This window comes from Abrus precatorius, unplaced genomic scaffold (assembly GCF_003935025.1).
Source record: "Abrus precatorius isolate BTA unplaced genomic scaffold, Abrus_2018 Scaffold5, whole genome shotgun sequence".
NCBI classification, from domain to species: Eukaryota; Viridiplantae; Streptophyta; class Magnoliopsida; order Fabales; family Fabaceae; genus Abrus; species Abrus precatorius.
Window position 1 is genome coordinate 14556710 of NW_020874395.1, and position 22919 is coordinate 14579628.

At 27.7% G+C, this 22919-nt stretch overlaps 1 protein-coding gene across 3 annotated transcripts; it reads right to left on the reverse strand.

The window, feature by feature from the left end:
- Window positions 1–13740: 13740 nt before the first annotated feature.
- LOC113866969 (auxin efflux carrier component 1-like) lies at window positions 13741–17729 on the reverse strand. Of its 3 annotated transcripts, none has more exons than XM_027501821.1 (6): window positions 16090–17729; window positions 15710–15932; window positions 15499–15584; window positions 14915–15072; window positions 14202–14278; window positions 13741–14079 (listed from the first exon to the last, which is right to left on the reverse strand). In XM_027501821.1, the coding sequence occupies exons 1-6, from the start codon at window positions 17270–17272 to the stop codon at window positions 14013–14015; spliced, it is 1794 nt and encodes a 597-aa protein (XP_027357622.1). In that variant the 5' UTR covers window positions 17273–17729; the 3' UTR covers window positions 13741–14012. The 3 variants fall into 3 exon arrangements, with proteins under 3 accessions (XP_027357622.1, XP_027357621.1, XP_027357620.1); XM_027501820.1 differs by having other exon boundaries at window positions 15710–15941; XM_027501819.1 differs by having other exon boundaries at window positions 15710–15956; window positions 16090–17728.
- Between the last annotated feature and the right edge of the window lie 5190 nt (window positions 17730–22919).

Here is a 22919-nt window from a genome sequence, read left to right on the forward strand (position 1 = left end):
AATAATTTGCTTATAAGTACATTAACCAACTAGAAGTTAAACAAAAGTCAATGCTTTTGCAATAGTTTGTTAATAGCGCACTACAAGATATGCTATATAGCAAGTGTAGCGGCATAGCCCACAATCTGATTTTTTAGCTGAATTTATGGAAGGAGGTTGATTAATTACACTAATGCTTTTCAAAGTTAAACGAAGTGGCATGGCTTCTTTAATCAAAATTAAAGCAACTTTTTAGAGAAAAATTAGGTAAATAATTGGGATTATAGGCTGCTTAATCGTGTCAAAAGCAATGAAAGGGATGCCGAATTTCTGGGTTGGAGTGATAAGACTTCCACTAATATTATCATCTCGATAATCACACCCTTGAAATACAAGTACTAATGAAGACCTTCCTATATATACTTTTTTTTTCTCTGATGCTTAATAATTTTGTCTTATTTATTATTTTTATAAAATAACGAATAATAATTTTATTAACTGATGTATGTTTGATGGAGAACAAATAAGATGTTAATTAATATAATAGATAAAAAGTATAACAAGAAATAAAAAATATTTTATAAAATTTAAATACCTAGCTAATTTTTAAAAATTTTATACGAAATATTAAACGTTGAAGAGAGAAAAAAAATGAAGTATAAATATTTTTATTTTTTACATGGTGAGGTATATTTAGATAAAACTAAATTTTTAATGAAACCATTCTCATTCAGCTGCAAAAATATAAAGGTTATGTAGATGCACTCGTGTGTTTAGCTCTCATGAAGTAGTTGTCCTTTATTACCATGGATTGTTTTAATGTGTCGAGTGATACATGTTAAGAAGTTAAGTTTTTTAATTAAATATAACATTACTTATTATCTAAAAATCATAAAAATATTTAATAATTTTCAACCTAAACTTGAAATACAAGTTAAAAAAATCGTATTATCATTTCTAAACCCACCAAGCTAAAGAATGAATCAATGAATGAAGAGAAAGAAAATTCCGGTGTAAAGGGACCCAAAAATATACGACTATGATCAATTATATTCGTCTTTTTACATGGATAGTGCTGTTTGAGCTTCAAGTAGGAATTTGGCAAACATGGCTGCGGCTACTTGCCAGCTGAATTGAATATATATGTACAAATCAAATAATTTAATAGTTGAAAAATTATTTAAAAAGTATATAAAAATAATAATAAAAAATAACGTTTTAATTATTAAATTATTTAATTTGTATACTTAAATTTTAATATAAGTACATTTTTAGTGAACAAATCAATACAAGCACATACACTTCAATTGGAATACACGGTGCTGTGAAGGTAAAAATAATAAATTATATTGATATTTAATTATAGATTATTCTAGAAGTAAAAATTAATTATTTTTATAATAATTATTTTACAAATTATACCTAAAATTTTTTTTATTTAACTAATAACGTAGCAATTGTACATTGACAATTTTTACAAAAATTAAACTCATTTATTTAACACTTTGTTCAATAAATTTTCATTTGTGGCCACTAAAACTAAAGATGACATGCATTTTGAAATGGTTAATCAATATATACTCTCAATACACTTTTCCCTTTAAACAACTAACCTATTTTCCTTTGAAAATTCTTTGAGCATGGTGGTATTTGAGGATAATTAATTGAAATTTATTCATGCGCATACAATATATATATATATATATATATATATATATATATATATATAATTAGTTTTCCAATTATATTATTTGTCTTGTATTGAATTTTAAAAGTTTTTTTATATAAAATATTTTCAATTTTTTGGTATTTTACATGAATATTAATAGATTAAAATAATTTTTTAAATAACAAAATTTAAATATATTTCATAATTTTTAAATGTAATTGAAAAGAGATTTACTTAAATTAAGACTGCAGCTTAAAAAAATGGCGAACGTAAAAAGATAATAAAAAATCACGATTGACATCACAAATGAAAAACTAACTTTTAAAATCTCTCATTTAAAATGACTATCAATAATATACTCATTTAAAAATAACAACTCATTTAGTACATAAAGGTGGACTAATTTTTAAACTTTTCAAGCTTGTATGGAAAATAAATTCAGAAACATAAGTAATAGGATTTAGGGGACAAATTATATATTTTCAATAAAATTTATAATACATGAACAAATAAAAATAAGACAACCCATACTTTAACTAATATAATTCTCTTTAAAATAAAATATAATATAATTCCTTTTGAATTTTATTTTAAAATAACTAGCATATTAAAACACAACCAATACTATGCCAGAATGAAGTTTTGAGAGCAATTCCGTTTTAAATTAGAGAGCGTTTAGAACTATTTTAAAATCTTGCGCTATCTGATATGTTATATATAAAAGAGCGGTTAAACAATCTCTCTCAAAAGTTAAGATTGGAGAGCGGTTCCGCGTATAGGTGTAAGATTAAAAAGCGGTTCTACGTGTAACTGCTCTCTAAAGTATAAATGTAGACTGCGAATCTGAAATTTGAAATTGATTTTTTTTTTAGTTTTCTACTGCAAAGTAAAATTAATTTATTATTACGTTTAAATCAAAATTTGGAATTGATTTCTTTGAATTTTCTTCATTTTTATCACAAATCAAAATTGAATCTTGAGTTTATATGTTTGGTGTTAACCAAGTCCACATCTGCGTAAACCAAACAGAAAAAAAAAAAGAACAAATTAGTAGGATGATTTTTAATATTAATAGAGAGAAAAAAGAAAGAAAGAGAGAATGAATGATTCACCGTTAACAAAGAGAAGAAGAAAGAAAGAAAGAAAGAATGAAGAAGTACTTACAAATGTGAAAACAACCAATTTGTTAGCGCAAAAAATATGAAGAGATCAAGTTAACAAAGAATGAAGAGGTACCTACAGATATGAAAAAAAAAAACTAATTGTTAGCACAGAGAAGATGAAAAGAGCAGGCTAACAGAAAAAGATAAAAAAAACATAAGAGAATAGAGAAGATAAACAAAACTTACAATAAAAGATACCAACTTTGTTAGCTAAGAAGAAGAAATACATTGAGCATGTTTCATTTATAAATAACTTTAATAACTTTAGAGAGCAGTCCTTTATTAACTACTTTCTAATATTTAGAGAGCGGCTAATAAATGACCGCTCTCAGAAGTATAGTTCTGAGAGCGGTTAACAAAGAACCGCTCTCAAAAGCATAGATCTCAGAGCGATTTTTTATTAATCGCTCCCAAAAGTATAGATCTAATAGTGGTTAATAGAGAACCGCTCTCTAAATATATAGTTACAAAACAATTTTTACTAATCGCTGTCTAATTTAGCGCTCCAAAAACTCATTTCTGGCGTAGTGCAAGGAATAATATTATGATATAGGGCAGCTGTTGAGAGGGTTTAATTAAGTGTGGAGACCATATATGTCATATATAATTTAAGCTTTAAGAATGATCCTTCAGTAAATTATCCTTAGTGAGCACTTCAATATATAGAAGCTAAATTTACAACAACTTGAAAGCATAAAAATCTTCTTAACCTTCTTCCTTAATTTTTAATTTAAAATAATATATCAAGAAAAAATTAATCAACAACTAAGAAAAATAATGTTAATATTTAAAAGAGAGCTAGGTTATTTTTAAATAAGTAATGTGATTTTTAAATTTATATATATATATATATATAGGAACATGATTTTCTTTCATTTAACTTAAATCTAATGGATTATATATATATATATATATATATATATATATATATATATAATATTTATCCAATAACCCACTACATGATGATGAACCCTTGTCAATTGACAAGAGATGGCGCATTAGAGAGGGTATACACATCATGGATTGCAGGATTTTAGGTCAAGTAATCACAACAATTAAAATCAATTACTGAGGAATTGTTAGCCATAATCTCACGACAATAAAAACAGTTTAATATTGACCCAGTGTTAGTGCAGCAATTTTTCATCACCATTCAATTTTATGTTGTTACTTTGTTTTGAATGATAATAAGAATTTAACTAGGATGTACTAATAATTTGAAAAAATTTTAAACTGTGATTTAATTATAATTTTAATATCAATAAAATCTATTAATTATAATTACATGATAGATTATTTGAATGAAAATTCTTTTCTTCATACTTGTACATCAAAATTAAATTCAGAGTAATATTAAAATATTGATCAAATAATAAACAGGGAAATATATAACTCATTTAAAACAATTTAATCAAGGATCATGCACAAATAATACAATTGAAACAAGAATAAGAACCAGTTAATACCAAAGAAGCAAACAGTGGAGAGAATAGTAACTCTCAAAGATCAATTTATGATGGTAAAACAAAGTGATCAATGTGATTAATGCAAAGAATAACACGATCTGAACACTTTACAACCAAACAAACAAGCATGTATGAAGATATAGCAAAGTAGAGGCCAATACAAACGTGGAAAACCCACAAAGCATTGTCTAGTCAATGGCCGACCCAACACAAGTTAGTGGGAGACAATCAAAACGTTAGCCACAATTCTCTTTCACTCTCTCACACAAAAGCTATAGCATCCATTTGATAAAGACTTTGACACTGACCTTGTTTGCCTTTCTTTTGCAAGATGTAGTTTACCTTTGTCTTGGCATACATAAATATCACAAAGAGTATATTTCTTTTGAAATTCACAAAATAAATGTGTATTTCTTTATAATTTCATTTAAAACATTTAGTAATTTAATTTTCTTAAAATTTCAAAATAAATGTATTCTTGTTTGTGCACTTCATACAAGAAACTCATTTAAAATGACATTATACATAAGTATATGATCTATCAAATATTATTAATATCTTTTTTAAGCTACGTAATTTGTAATTTGACAATTATCTCCATTACTGGTTCTTAAAACTATTTGTTTCTCCCACATGCATGCATACTTTTTACAGTATAGACAATGTTCTAGAGATTGATGGATTCTCAAAGTTTATACTCCCAACCCTGCACGTATTCCTTTTTGTTATACTTCTTTTGTAATATTATTTTATATACACCTTCTTTTTTTTTTTTATCAATTCAGATAAAAGTTCAGCAGAACTCATAAAAATTTGGATTTGGATTCTCAATAATTGAACTGCAGAAAAGGGAGAATAAGTGACTGCTGTACTTTCTGAAAATGTGATGTACATGATATTCTCTTTATTAACTGATCATCCTTGTAATTTGTACCTAAACTTTTAAAAATCTTAATTTTCTTTTACATCAAGCGACTGTTTTTCATCTTTAAAAAATCTGACCTACACATTTTTTTTATAAGCATTTAGGGTCAGTTTGCTGATAATTAAAAATATATATTTCCATTCAAGTCAAATATTTAATTTAATTTATTTTAAGTTTAACCTAACTTTTACACTTCCATTTAATTACTTGTTTCAAAATTAATAAAATAAATTTAATTGACTATAATACAACTACTATTCAGAAATTTTAACTATTTTAATAATATACTACATATTGTTAAAAGATAATATAATTAATGTCATTAAATGAAAATTTTTACAGTGGCAACGTGTCGTATTTAAACTATTCAAAATAATGTGTTTGTGTAAAGTTTGAATATAATATACTTCATCATAGTGTTTTTCTCATAAGATTTCTTATAATCTGATAGATTGTACATTTGATAATATTTGTGAATAACAAACAATAATTGAACTAAATTAAATTAATATGTTGAATTAATTTTTAAGCCCCTTAAACTTAAAATTTAATTATACCATTATGCTTGAAATGTTTGTATAAAATAACTTCTAAGTCATATCGTTAAAATTTTATAACAGTTCTCATAATATTGGGGTTCTAATTAGAAAATTTTAGAAATTAGTTTGACTAAAATATGAGTTTTTTGTTTAGAAATTTTTAATGGGACTAATTATTATGTTCAACCTACCGTTTGAAACTGTTAAATTAAGCTAATGATAGGGATATAATTACAAAAAATTTAAATTAGAAGAATCTGTGTAGAAACTTTGTATGAGCCTAATTTAAAATCTCGAAGTAGCAAGTATTATATCCACAAATTAATTCAACTTTTTCAAAAACATATTAATTTAATTTTTGAGTTTTGATTAAAAAAAGAAGAAGCAAGGTTAATATTCTTAATAATTTAAGTGAGTTGTTGTGGTTAAATTAAGTGATGCGACTAAGTATAGAGCTTTAGAACAATGATAACTAATAATTACATAAAATGTGTGGCATACGATCATAATGGCATTCATAATGACGTGATTAAAGATGTTTCATAATTAGTGTCCATTGACTAACACTTAAGCATTTTAACCAGTTCATTAGAAGAAAGAGATTTGGATAAAAAGCGATGATGACAGCATGAATATAATAATATAATATGAACGAAGTAAAATGAGAATCATTTGAAGGAAGAAGGCCAGGTTTACACGTATGTGTTATTCTTCTGCATGGAGTGATCAATAGCTTCAAACGCTTCGTCGTTTTCCCATCCAGCCATTATATATTTGGTCATGATTAATGCTAGTGATAAATAAATAAATAAATAACGTTATCAATAACTCTTTTATTTTTTTTGTCGTTTTTCACATATAGTGCGTAGGATATATATACTTTCCTTTCCCAAATTTTCGTATTTCTAATCAGTTTTGCTATATGCAATGGAAACAAATTTTATAATTATAAATATGGGACATAGATTTTGAGTTCATAGCTATATTAAATTTTTGCATAGCTAGCTACCTTTATATAAGGTAGGTAGGTTTGGGTAGAGAAAAGATATGGAAGTGTTTTCCATTAGGTTATAATATTATTAATGTATTAGGCTATAGCCCACAATATCTCTGTTTGGAGGCATATAAATAATATGATGATCCCAAAATAATGAAAGTCTCAATAAATTATATAGAAAGAGCCTTTTGATCATACAACACCATTAAGGAATATCCACTATATGTTTCAGGTGGACCACTACTCAATCACTTTAGTATAATGACATCCCTCACTATACGATGAATAGATTCAATGCTAAAAAGAAAGTGTGTGTGAGTGTTTTCTTTTCAATTGGATTTACATGAGTAAGTAAAGTAGTGCATTTGGATAATTTTTAAAAAAATCTGTAGATATTTTTTAATAATTTTTGTAAAGTTGATGATTTAGAACATTAAAATCACTTTTAAAAGTATTTTTTCTGAAATATATTTAATAAATTGAAAAAACATAAATAGAAGTGCATAAATTCATATTTCAAATGGATATGCTTTGTATAATTTAGGAAAAATTACGTTTATTTTTTCTGAGGTTTAATAAAATTTTATTTATATTTTTATATCATTTTTAATTTTTCATAATTTATATAATTACATAAAAAAAAATTATATAATTGAGAGGAACATACAATTTAATATCATTACATTAATTAAAAAATTATGTAAAATAAAAATATTATATAAAATTTTATTAAATTTTTAAAATGTGAGTATAATATATGATCAACTGTAAACAGTAAATCTCATACGAGAAATAATTGCTTTGAGAAAGTTGTTTCAGTGGGAAACTTCACATCTTTAATTTATGCTTTCCTTATTGGTATGATTTGTCAACCCAAATAAAATTAAATTAGAAAATAGTTTTTTAGAACAACAGTGAAGACGAGGGATAGTGATTGTTGTTGTTTGAAATTGATAAATATTTAATGTACTGCATGAGTATTTTTTAAATAAAAAAATACATAATATAAAAATAATAACGCATTTTTTGAAAAATTGAAAATAAAAAATAGCAGGACTCAAAAAATTATATTTTGAAATATAGGCAACATTATCAATATAAGCAGTAAAATATTTATTTTTTAATAGCGAATAATTAATTTTTTAAATTTTAATATTAAATTTTAACAACGCCAACGTTTTACCTCAAGTTAAATTTGTTCGATAATAAAATAATAGGTGAAGAACAAGAGACTAGAGAGAGTGAGGTACACAATAGATAGTGATCATCAAAATGATGGTAATAATAATTGTGTAGCAGAGGTGAAGGGGCTAATTATCGTTACATTGTGTATCTTTCAAGAGAAATGAGTTATAAATATAAATAAAAAATATAATTAATTTTCTTATCTTAAACATTGTAGAAAACTGTTTTGAAATTTAGTTAAAAATTAATTTAACTTTATTTTTAGTTGAACGTATTTTATTTTAAATTTATATTGAAAAAAAATTATATACACTTATCCTAATTTGAACTTTAATTTATTATTAAGGAGCTAATATATAAGATAAAATAAATTAAAAGAAAAACTATCGCTAATAAAATAAACTAAAAGAATAATTATCGTTAAGTATTCATGTGATATTAGAACAATCATTACTAAGTACTCATATGATATTAGAATTTATTTATCTATCAACTTGTTTTCAGATTCATACTACATCTCTTCACTAATTTAAAGAACTATAAACTACTTATAAAAAAATTAATATATCAGCATATAATCCAAATTGCGTCTGTAACACGTCAAAATTTAACGAGTTTAGAGATTTTAAACTCTCCAAAATAAACTATTTCACATTTCTCACTTCTAGATCGTTTTCATTTTTTGATATACATATTCTTTTCTATTAATCCAAGCTATTTTTAATAATTACTTTACGTTATTTAAAAAAATTAACGTTGAATCTTTTATCATTTCTTTAATTATACCTATGACATTTTTAAAAAAATAAATAATATAATGAAAGATTATTTAAAACAGTATTAATAAATGTTATTCTTTATTGTTGCTGCTATTACTATATTATTAGCATTATATTTTATTATCAATATTTTTTATTATTATAATTACTATCACAATTTTATCATAATAATTACCATTATTATTATTAATTTTATTTTTTCATGTATATAATTTTTTATTAGGAAATCCTATATAAAAATATAAGATATGAGCTCATTATATATATATATATATATATATATATATAATATTTTATTTATTATTTATATTTTTATCAGTAAATAATTTTAGGTGAAAATAATATAATTAATATTTATTTGTATTTTTATTTCATAATAATAAAAATTTAAATTACATTAAAACTTATAAAAATAACAGTTATAAAAAAGTAACGGAGGGAGGTGATAGAGAAGAGGTAACTATTTAATTAGATTACTCGGATATTTAAAAAATAATAATAAATATTTTTACTAATAACAAGTATTCTATTTTTGTGCATTAAAATGTATTTTTCTATTTTAATTAATTTATATTTTAAAAAATATATTTACCAGTAGTGTTGCGTCTAAAGTGTAAGCATGCACAGGTTTTTTCTCAGCGTTCACTCAGTGCAGGGAATGACTAAAGCAAGTACACATATAATGCATAATTTAGCATTCCACATAGTTAACTCCTTCCATAACTTATTTGAAATAATTATTAGTGTCTACTATGTAGATTCTATACCCTAACTATAAAGAAGTGATATTTCATGGAATCAAAATTTTCATTTCATGCATGTGCTTGTAATTTTCCATCCAGACATATTGCGTCACTCTATCTAATACCTGGAGCAGACAAGCAAAGACTTGGAACCCTCTGTTCAATAATTTCTATCTTAAACTTGAGTCTTCTTTTGAATTCTTAAGCCATTTTTCAAATTCTTCCGAGGAATCATTAACAGTGCACATAATTCTTTGTATATTTACATGCCTGTGAGGATGTGGACTATTCATAAAGTCACTCAATCTTTGGGGCTATGTCAAATTCACCAAAAGCACCCATCTCTACATGTGCTGCTCCTTCTAACTACTCATTTGCTGGAAGATTTTAAACGTTGATGTGATTTTTTATTTTAGAATTAATTTTCCATGTTATGGATTATATATATCAAGTTTCATGTATATCATCTTTGTATTGATACTGAATATGAGGTCTTTGTCAGATAAGATCTCATCATACACACACAGACCACCCATTTAGAAACCAAGAAGCAAGGGATAAAAATAAATGAATGTATTAAATATAATTTTAGTTATTTGTTAAAAACTATTTTTTTATGTAACATTTTAATTTTAAAAGCCTACAAATACATTCTAAGGATATTGATAAACATATAGTAATGAATTGAAATTATGAAAGAGCAATGGAGAGGGAGCTTGACTTTGATAATGTGGAATATATGCAGAAGATATAGTTGGGACTTGGGAGGTGAACCATTGAGACAAATACAATAATGCACTGACAAATGCACAAAGAAGGGGTGACATGTTATGGTTCCACTGAACACTTTGCCTAAATCCCATGCTATTGGTAGCCGAGTCATCACCCCCATGAAAGAAGCTTCCATGTCTCTCCTATGCTGCCAACCTGCTTGTAGGTGGGGACTGTTTTTGCCATTCAATTCAAACATGTCATGCTAACTATGTACCCTTCAGCTTCACCTAAGCATGCTCCTAACCCATCATCACCATTCATCTATGCATCATGTTAACTTCGATATGACATCTATTTAAGTCCATCTACATGCTCATGGTCAAAAAGAAACAACAAATTAATTAGCCATCATTATCATTATTAATCCACTTTCCTTTACGAGAATATGTTAATAATACATTTTTAATTATTTCTTAAATATGAGTGCCATTCAAATACTTTTTAATAAATTTCAATTAATAATTATAAATATGTTAAAAATAATGTATTGTTAACCTTCCTTTGTTAATTTTACTATAATCTTAACTTGATATTTAGACTTACAGCTGGCACTGGTAAAAGGTTTTTTCTTTATTAACTCTGCAATAATTATGCAAGTTCTTTTCTGTGAGGTTTTGAAGATGAGACTTATAAAAATAATTATTTTTTTATGTATGTTTAACTATATAAATTACAATAATAAAATATTTGAAATTTTAATATATTAATAATACTAAATGTTATATTTTTAATAAAAAAATTTATTATTTATTAATTTATCATTTCATACCATTAAACACACTTTTAAAAAGCTGATAAAAGAAAGTATGAAATATTTACTGTAATATTTTAGTACTCAAGTGCTTCACCAGGAGAGTACTTTTAACCAAGCACTATCATTTAATTTTAAATTGACAATTACTATAGGTACAATGTCTTTTTTCCTCCTAATGATAGTTGTTCTGAATGGGTATTTTTAATATGTATCTACAAATATATGATTAGAAGTCGTACATAATCAAATATTAAAAATATAAAATTTATTTTATGCATGTTTTTTTAAATTATTTAATAATCTAATAGGATAAATAAATTTATATCATATACTCTTGAATATATAAAAAAAATTCAAAGTAAGAGAAAATCTGGATAACTTATTTTATTTTTAAGAAATGAAGTGTTAAATCCCCCCTCCCCTTAAAAAGAAGAAGATAGTCAACCTTTTTTTTTCTCCCAGTTATATTAATTTTTAAAGCCTTGTGAAATATTTTAAAATAATATTTATTTTAAGATGGAAAGAATAAATAACACACAAGCTTACATTTATTAATAATTAATTTATACTACATTTACTTAACCTTTTTTTTAATAAATTATTTTTCATTTGCATTTTAAGCTTTATTACGTTTTTTATTTTAAAATAATGTTTAAAGCCAATTTTTTTAATGAAAGGATCCTCAACTTAAGACCTCACTCTTAAAGGCTTATTAATTTACTGGCATTAATTTTTTTAACAAGAAAACAATTATTAGCATCAACTTCATTGTATAGTACTCGTCAGCATTAAAATTTCACTCATAGGGTAAGGTAAAATATTTGAATTTTTTTTAATAATTTAAGGATTTTATTAATCAGTGTTTAAATAATTAAACAGAAAACATATTAAAAAATTATACCAAAAAATGCATTAAAAATTACGGTGTGTTATTAATAATATTTTAATATCTTTTATTTTTAAAATTTTTAACCAATACTTTTAAGCTACTAATTAATATTTTTTTATGATTTAATTTTCTCACACATAATAGTCTATTTTTCTAACCACACAATTTTAATTTCCTTTTTTTCTCTCTATAATACTCTTGCTTTACTTTCCTTTCAGCTGATATCATTTTACTACAACTATCCTAGGTCCTAATAAAACTCATGTGATTAAGTGATAACTACACTTCTCCTATATATTCCCATTTTAAAAGAATAGTCATCCTCATAACATTACCTTGTACAAGTATTATACCAACTAGAATTAGTAGAAATTGGTTGGAGTACATTAACTTAATGGGGGCAGAGGTTGCTTAAAAACACCCTCTCCTATCTAAAATATATTTAATACATATTTTAATTAAATACCCATTTAATAAATTTTTTAATACAGTGTCTTATAGTATAAATACAATCATAAAATTTATAAATATAAGTTAAAAATAATTTATTTTAATAAATTATATATATAAAAAATTATCAAATAATTTTTTTAATAAACTATACAAAAGAAATAAACTTTAATCCTATTTACTATGGTTCAAAAAGATGTCATAGAAAGACAGCAAATAGAAACGAGAAGTGAGAAGAAAAGGGGTGACAAAAAGGCAATGTGTGTATGACTAAAAGAATATAGATGAAGAAAGGATCAAGAAGAAGAGTGAGAGAAAAGGAGGAGAAACTTTGGATTATGAATGTTGTCTCCCAATATTCCAAAGCTGTCCATATCAAATCAAACCCCTATCTTGTAAAGGGGGTCCCTTCTTGCACTACATTTAATGGTTTTTTAAAAGCATAATTAAGATATGTATCTTAATTTCTTTCTCATTATATTAATTTCACATTTTTTATAATGAATTTAGTATTATAAGATTTTGAAATATTAAAAAAATAAGCATATCACATAATTAATTAAGTGTGCTAGGTTGGTATTAATTTTTTTAAAAAGAAATTAGTTTCAGTTAATAGAAAAAAATGAAATGAAAAACATTATCTTAAAATGCCAATCTTTTCTTTAAGTAACCAATCCCGCAAATTTAGTGAAACGACGTATCATTAACTGAGTCATAAAAGAAAATAAACATAAAATTGACTTAAATCAACTTGAGTTTTACCATCCCCAAACAATTTTATATCTTCCTATTAGTGTTAAGTATATTAACTAATCAAATAAAATAGTATTTTTTAACAATTTTATTATATGATTTTTTCATTTTTATTTTATAAAATAAATAAATAAACACTCTTTAATAGTTTTATCCTTACTTATTAACATGCATTTAGTTGAAGAATTTATTTATTTTAAATAATATAATAAATGAAAGGTTTAGTAGGAGCTAAAATAATTTTTTATAAAAAATTAAAATACTAGCTATTTTCTTAGTTTTTTTTACAAAATCTTAATTATAAAAAAAGATTAATTTTTTTTCTCACATAACAGGATTGTCCTCACTAAAAGATATTTATAGTGTAGATAATTTTATTTATTTTTTATATTAAACTATCAATGGGGGGATACGATATCGTTTGATTGTAGTTAGAATATAATTTTGTTATGTTTAAATTTAAAGTTTTAGAATTTAACACTAAGAAGCATTGTTTCCATACATTTTTCTTTTTTCATTTTTTCCTCGACTTTGATGCTAATTGGTAAATAATGAAAGGCAAAAACAATAGGAAATTTAACATAGGGGAAAAATGTTTATCAACACACTCCAATTTTGACCAAGTTTTGCATGCTTTCTTTTCCTTCATTTGATGAGTGACATGGAATCCAAGGACATTATAATATAAAATTTAACGAGACAATGATTCTGTAAATTAGCTACAATCATGATTTTACATTTTTTTTTTTACCAAAGGAAGGGCAATTCATTCAAAAGAAAAATACAAATTAAAAGAAAAAAAAAACTGATCCTGGGGTTCTTCCTATTGAATTCTCGTGATGCTTTTCTATTGCTTTGTGAACTTTTTGGTGATGCCCAACAAGCCTCAACCAAGCTTGCATGGATGCCACACGTGAATCTTCTGTTTCATCCATCATTTCTTTCATTCACAACCCCATCAAGATGTAGTACACTAGAGTTATGGGCAATGCAATCAACATCCCAAAAATAACACTGCATTGAATTAAAGAAGGTTCATTGGTTAGCATTAAAAGAGAAAGAAAATTAATGAAGGAAAAAGAAGGGTGGGTAAAGAAAGTTCTTGTTGATCAAGTAGACTAGAATTGTATACTCACGCTGTGCTGAGAATATCAGGATGTACATTATATTCCTTTGCAAAGACAAATGGGACAATTCCTTGGGGAAGAGCTGCCTATATTTTTTTGACAATCAGATGCCAAACAGGACAAGCAAACAAACATGTCAAATGTGGTTTCAAATGTTTGTTGTACTATCACAAACACACAACATATGAATTCTCAAAATTAGTACTAAGATCTTCAACTTTTCACATTATTTTTTTTTAAATGAATTTTGTTTTTTGTTTTTAATTCTTTTAGGAGGTATGTTATTTTCATGAAATGTAAGAATCTTGATATTTTGACATTCGTTGTTTTTACACTTTATAATAAAACATCTTGCAATTTATTTTATTTTTCTCTTTCTTTATTTAATGTGAAATACACTAAGAGTGGTGTGAGGAGAAAAATGATGTCAATGAAATATTTTTGGGGAATGGTGAATATCGTTGTACACTTGTACTAGTAAAATTCAACCAATTGACTAACAAAAAAGTACTAGTAAAATTCAACCAATTAGAGTTTAATTCAGAACAGTGAAATGGCTTATTTTATATAGAAAGCAATAAAATAGGTTATCATGGCAGAGGTAGATACAAGTATTAATTTAATGTAGAGGAATTTTGGAGCTTATGCAATGAATATTGTATTGGTAAGAAGCGAAGAGGGGGGGGGGGGGGGGGGGGGGGAGAATAGAGAGAAAGACATACCTGAACAACGGCAACGTGTAGGAGAACACCTTTGAGTCCAACAGCAATGGAAGCAGCTGCCATGACAGCTGGACCTGTAAGGAATCTCACAGCCATGGCAAAAGCTGCTATGGAATTTCCACATGCTATGATCCTTGGTTGCAAAGCCATGAACAGACCTGTCATTCATATGAAAAGCAACGCAAAGCATGCCCATCAGTATCACCACCACTCTCCTCACACACAACACTGTCACTCAATCACCCTTTGTGAATGACCTTTCATCATCACCACCACCACCAAACCCACATCATCACAAACTTGGCAAAAAGTGATCATAAAGAATGATAAAGGAGCCAGCACATTATCATAACAATATACTGTTTGCTTTTTTCTTTTCTCTTGTTATCACACACCACTGCTCCTTCCTTGCTTACTTATTAATAATAATAATTATTATAATAATCAAAATAAACAAGGAATCACAAAAGATTTTCTGCCTTTTCTTTTTCTAGCAAAGAAAATGTCTCCACAAGATAATTTTAATTTCTCAGTTAAAAATATTTTGTAAGATAACAATCAAGGAGAGGGACTATTATACTGACCAAGACTGAACATGGCCATGCCAAGTCCAGCATCTGACAATATGGAAATAGACTTTGCGATTATGGCAGGCATTTCAACATTCCACCTGCGAGGAACAACACCCTCAACCATAATCAATCAAAATGGAAAGAAATCCAAGAGAAACAAGATTGAATGGTCCAACTGAAATGTGCAAGATATGGAGATATTTTCCCTCAAGACATCACATACTTGAATGAAACAAGAGACCAAGTGAGGCCAATTAGGCTAGAGTAAGTGTTGGGGTTTCTGATGAGTTTTCTCCACACCATGATCAATATAAGCCTTGTCATCACACTTGCTGGAGGCATGTTTTTAGGCTTGCCATCTCCAACTTTCTCACCTTCATGCTGATTCATTTCCCTTTCCATTCCTCTATTCCCAAAGCTGAACTCATCTTTCTCTAGGTAGTCCTCTTGAGTGTCTCTGTGATTCTCCACTGATTACCAAACACCACCACAACATCCACAACCAAACAAACACATAAGCAAAAAAACATAAAAAAAAATACTAAGATTAAGAAATCCAATCCAATTTATAAGAAAAAGAAAAGTAAAAAAAAAAAAAAAAACCTTTTCCTGGAGATACAGTCAATTTGACTTCTTTCTGATCATGGGCACCATATTCATGGCCACCAAACACATCAGAAACTGGTGAAGCACTTGAACTCCAAACAAACATATGAAGGTCCCTATTCCCATCCTCAGCTTTCTGCTGAGCCTGGCCATTAGGCCTCTTGGCATTAGCATTATTAGCATTAGCAACACTTTTAGACCCTGCAGAGGGAGAGAACATGCCAGGGTTTGGTGCCGGGTAGTGGCCAGTTCCACCAGCATGGTAATGAAACTTTGGCTTACCACCATCTTCATCATAGTTAGAAGGCCTTGGAGTTGGCCCTCTTGAAGCTGAAAGGCCATAAACATCAGAAGCACCAAAGTTGGAGTTGCGGGCACCACCACCAGCCATCATTGAGTAGAAATCAGTGTGGTTGAAGCTAGAGCCTCTTGGTGTGGGGTTCCTAGAGGATTGCAGAGAGTAAATCTCTGCATTGGTGAGGTTAGAAGGCCGTGGAGTGGTTGAAGAAAGACCCTGAGACCTTCTTGAGAATATGTCTGATCTTGAAGCATTGGACTTTCTAACAGTGACATGAAGTTTACCATCTTCTTTGATCTCAGCTTCAGTTTCCAAAGGTTGTCTTCCATCCAATGACATGACATCAGAGTCAACATGGATTGAGACAATGGAAGCAGCAGTGTCAGGAAACTGCTCAGAGATTAACATTCTAGCACCCCTAAACTCAAACATAAACAGCATCAAAGTGTACCAAATGATGCACTGAAGTACCACAATTTGCACCATGAGGCTCCCTGAGAACTCACCATACATTCCTTTGAGCAAAGGGATGCCCATGACCAAGGTGTTTGGAAGCGTGGAAAGAGAGAACAGTGTTATGGTCCATTCCAAACAACCCTTCTTGGTCAAATTGCTCCACAGTGTAAGAAGGACTAAAATTATGATCTTTTGGAGAGTGTCAGCAGCTAGGAACCTAAGGTTCATTTGGTAAGGGTTGTTTGAGGCTATGAAATGGAAAGAAAGAAGAGGCACTGCAAAGAGTGCAACAAAACGGTTTATGCCAGAGCATTGATCAGGGGAGAAAATCTTCCACCACTTCACAGAACCATAGGCTAATATCATAGCCACATAGAGTGGCACCATTGCAGTCATCACATGGTAGAAGTCTATTAAAGTGATCATTTTGTTGTGGTTGATGATGATGATGGAGTCAGAGAAATGGTTTGTGATTAAGTTTTGCAAAACTAACTAGAAGGAGCAGAAGAACAAGAGTGAAAGGAAGTGAGGAAAGAGAGTTGAGGAATATATAGAAAGGTTGAAGTGGTAGTTTTGGTGATGGTGGTGATGATGATGATGAAAAGATATAGGGATGGACGAGCATGTGTTTTTGGGGTAGTGGGTTGTAATATGCAGCAGAATACAGCAAATATTTTTTCAGCTTTGAGAGCTGCAAGCAAGGTTGAACTTGCAGTCTCCAAAGCACAAGGCAGAATGGGGGGTATTTGCTTTTTTATTTTTTAATTTTTTATTATTATTGTTTTCACTTTGTTGGTTTCCTTTTTGTTTTGAAGTGTGTTTGGATTTGGGGTTTGGCAAGGGATTGAGGTGGTGCCTTTGATGACTTCGGAAACTCGGTGTGTGTGTGGCTCTCTCTACCTTCTATTCTATGGGTCCTAAATTTGTCACAAAAAGCTTAGGAAAAGCATTTTGGGTTGAGGTGGGGATGTCTAAGAGTACTTGTTTTGGGGAGTGCTTTAAGCTTTGTAAAGAGCCTCTTTCTCTCTGGATCCACGGTTTCTTTTTGAAAGAAAAATAGATAAATAAATAAATAAGTTGTATGTTGTTTAATCATACAAATTGAGCCAAGCCTTGTTAGCATAATATGACTGGTAAATAATTATGTCTATTTCAATAATGTGTCTGTGGAAATAATCAAATCTGTGTTCCTCTCTTTTTTCTCTGCTTTCCCTCTTGTTTTCCTAGTTAAGTAACAACAAATTAACAAAAGAAATTACAAGAGAAAACATCATCATTTACAAAAGAGAACAATATTTTGCAAAGTTATTATCATTTAGTTAAAGAAACAAAACATATGAACAAAAATACACCAGAAATGAATCTCTAAGACTCTAATACACCCATACACGAAGAGAATAATGTAAAGAACTAAGAAAATCACTCACAATAAAAGGACGAAAATACCACTGGTAAGTGTAATCATAATTGGCATTAAAAAAAAAGAGTTAATCTGATCAGGTTATATAGTCACACTTTTTATTTACAAAAATAGGCATTAAAAACAGTATTAAACACTTTAAGATTTATCAACATGAGACTTGAACCCATACCAATTGGGTTAAGAGGATTTTTATCTTGTTCAACTCAAATACTGATCTAACTCAAGTTTTGACTATTGTAATTGATCAGATTGTTCAAAATAGTAAACCTTTATATCAAGATGTTATTTTTCTTTATAAAATTTAGAATGTGGTGTGGTTCATATATAATTATACCATTGCCGTTTGTAGCCAAAATAGGTAGTTATTTAGGTAATATATATTTATTTTTTCTATAAAAAGCTTGAGTTTGAGTAGTTAGCATAAAAAAAATAAATTCGTCGAGTTAAGTTTATCATTCTGTACATGTTCTAAATTTAAATAAGATTATCTCTCTTACATAGAATTTAGGGTATTATGGATGATTGTTATGCTCATTCTCCTTATTTCTGCTACTGCTACTCTTTAGCTGTGGTTGTGAAAGGTGGAAGTAACTAAAAAAAACTAATACTTAAATTGGCAAAGAAATTTTAAGTTTATAAAAATATGAAATTAGATGGATGATCATACCTGAAGAATTGCTTCCTTATAAGTGATGTGTCATGATAAAATAGGGAAAATAACAGCCCAAGTAGATGAAAAAGTTTACAACCCTTTGATGAGATAAGGAAAGTAAAACATTAAAAAGGCTTTATCCTATACATCTTTCAAAGATATTGCAATAATAATAAGTTATTATCCTTATGAAGATCAAATCACGATCCTTATCTTCGGAGGATGTTTAATAATCACAATAAGTTAATTAAGACAATATCTCTACAAAATATTGAAAAATAACAATTCTAGTCTAGAACACCATCAATATTATCTTTAAACTAAAGGATCAAGAAGGTGAAATAAAAATTCTTGTACATTCCTTTTCATCACTAGCATAGGAAAATATACATTGGTTTTTATAGATTATGTAAAAATATTAATGAAGTTATGACATTAACGTACTTAAACTAATAATGCTTATATATTGAACAAGATGCATGTTAATTAACATGCTAGATTAACAATGTCGAAATATGGAACCAAAAAAAAATGAAATGTGATTTGACTTACCAATAAAACCTTGAATATTTATTAATTTAAATATATAAAATAATAATCTCATTCCTATTAAATAGCCTATTTAGTAAAATAAAATCAATGATTATAGAACTATTTTGGAAAAAAGTTAGATGAATGGAGATGAGAAAGTCCTCGATCTAAGATAGATAAGGGCATATAGGAGTTCCAAAGAGTGGAGGGAACAGAGAAGAGTGGACAAATAGATGAGATGAAGAGGGTGAAAACCATCACGTGGACATAAATTGTCTTTTTCCTAACCATATCTAATAAGCTTTACACTTCCAAGAGCTTCGGGTTCATTTTGTTAGGTGAGATAATATTAATAGGCCACTCCACAATGCTAGATTTATGTAAAATAAAATACTAAATGAATAGAAATTTTGAAATAGAGACTAACCTCAGGTTCCAGGTTCCATGTTCCATGTTCCATGTTCCAGGAGACAGTAGAAACAATCAACTTCACTTTGTAGTAGGAAAAATAATAGTAAGGAAAATAAATGAGGTGAAGACAATGTATCACTGTCTTCTTCAGTAGTGGGGAATTTTAAAGAATGAAATGAAGGGTGTGGAGTTAATTCTTCAACAAATTTAATTTTTATTCTTCAAACTTTCTCATTATTTTGACTATTTTTTAAAATTATTTTTAGTAACACTAACTGAAAGTCTTTGCTTGTAGCTTATAATTAATTGAATAAATTAAGAGTTGTTTGATAAAATTAGTAGTACAATTAGTTAAAATGTGTTAAATGATTAAAAAAAGAGATATAATTATTTCTTTAGTGTAAATTATTTTAAAAGTTATAAATTAAAAAATATTAGTAGTTAACTTTCAATAAGTTAAATATTATTTAGAGTAATTTTGTATAAGTTATTTTTCAAAAATTAGAAGCTCTTTTTTATTTTTTTTATTAAATAACACTACGAACTTATTTTAAAAAATTACTAACTTTTGAAGTTGTAAATTTGTGTTAGCAGACACACTTAAATCTATGCATTTCGTTCAAAATCAATCAATGCTCAGTTTGATAAAATGTTCAGATTCATAGAAATGGAGAAAATTATGCTCAATTGCAGAAGATTGATCAAATTAAAACAGAATAATTCAATATTGGTTATCATATCTTCTGCAACATTTCTGTTGTACCAATCTTCTCAAAGAGAACTATTCCAATTTAACATCTCTGACAATACGTTTTGTCCAAGCATGTTGAACTTGATTATTTGCTAAGTGAAATTGTTCTTAATTTGACTATCACGAAACACATGAATACATCCTTATTTTCAAGCTTCAGGGGTTTTCTAATTTTGCTTCTTATCACTCACAAACACCACAGATTAATATTCATCAATTTTGTTCAATTTAGGCACCAAAGTTAGTGTTTCTTGACTCATGTTCTAAACATTTTAGTTCCAAGAAAATACTCCTTTAGGATTTAATTTCCACTACATCAAATTTCTCAAAGAGAACCATTCTTTCATTAACAACATGATGAACTTGATTCTTGGCCAATTGAATTGTTTTTCAACAGTCACAAAACAGATGATTTTGTCATTAAGACTTTCCAATTCCTTAATTAGATCATGTAACCAAATGGCCTCTTTGAGTGCTTCAGTTACAAGTTACAACCATATACTTCAATCTAAGAAAGGTAAACTTGAACCATAAGATGGATCTCCAGTTGATTAATTAGTCCTTAGCAAGAGTGAAAAATATAAGCAGTTAGGTCTTAGTTAATCCATATCTCTTGCATAATCATGAATTAGCATACCCAAATGTTTGGATGCCATGTTTCCATCACTTTCAAATGCCAAACCAATGTGCTAAGAATCTACTTTGCATCCATTTTACAGCTTGTTTCTAGTATTATGCGCACATCTACTTACCAAATTCATAGCATGTGAAATATCAGGACATGACATCGCATACACTAAGCTTTCAACTACATTTGCATGTGGAAATTGAGTTGTATTCTCATTCCCTATTCGTACTTGAAAATATATAGGACTTAATTTGAATAAACACACATATTTATACCTCTCTTTACTTTTTCTTTCTTTCTTCCTTCTTGTTATTACATATATTAATGCTTAGTGAATGCATAATGCCTTTTTTTTTTGGCCTTCTAGATGACTACAGATAATAATAGCCTTTAATGCTATGCATAAGTAACATTATTGAAAAAAAAAATCTGCTAAGGAATATTTTAATATGTTACAAAGTTAAACAAAAGGTTGGCACTACACTGAATTAGAATTGTTTACTTGAACCAATAAAGCTGTGAACACTGAACCGAATTCGTAGTAATTTTAAAACACAGTACAAAATATCTTTTTGGCTAAGCATTGCGTGGCATCTTAATCAAATGGTAGTAAATATCAAGCATCTGCAATTTGCAGAACCTTGAAAGTTGAAACCTGTAAATTTAATGTTACTTCTGCTACGCAGTCTTACGTAACGCAGTAGTAAGCAAGATTTAATGTTTAATTAATTTATTCCGTATCTATAGCTGAAATATATGTCTAAGTTAATCTTAATTGTATATTAAAACATATGCTATGGTGAGAGAAGTTATTCTGAAAAAATTAACAAAATAGACACTTATATGTGTCACAATAGTTTTAACGAGTGACCAATGTTTTATTTTTAAAGATATGAAACAAGTGATGCATTTGTTAAATGATAATGTTTAAGTACGGAAAGTGTTTGGAGAGAATATTGGTCTGAAGCAGCATATGCAGAGTTACCATCATTGTGTTTCGTGGCCTTTGCACAAAGCATCATCATGGTAAAATAAAATAAACTTACATCTCATGATATTTGCTCAACATGTTAGAATTGCACCGTTAACTACCTTAGGTTTCTGAAGGTGTGTATTTAAAAATATGTCAAAAGTATTATAATTGTGAATTTAATATAAAATTATATTAGTAAGATTAAAAAAAATTATGAATTCATCAACTTCTGAACATGATAAAAATAACTATTAACAAATAATAAAAATCGGTTTAAGGGGTTATGAAGTGATCACTCTTGGAAAATAACCTGCTGCAGAACTAAATGGAAAGAGTAATCCTTGGTTTGTTTCAATTTACAACTATCTCATATACTCGATGAAAGAAAAAGTGCATTTATAACATAGTATGCAACAAAATAATAATTAAATGAAGTATTGACAACAATAGAGAAATATTGTCAAAGTATCAAATAAAGATTATTTGAGCAATTAGACATCTATGTTCTGCATTTTATTTTACTTCATGGAAAAATAATTCTTGAGGTCTGGTTATTCAGAAACTGATAATGAGTATAATCAGAAAATGTAATACTGAAACAATTACGAAAAATGAAATTAAAAATAAGAAGATTAAATTATAATTTTAAACAAATTAAAAAATGAAATAGCACTTGCAGTAATTATATTTGTACATATAGAAGA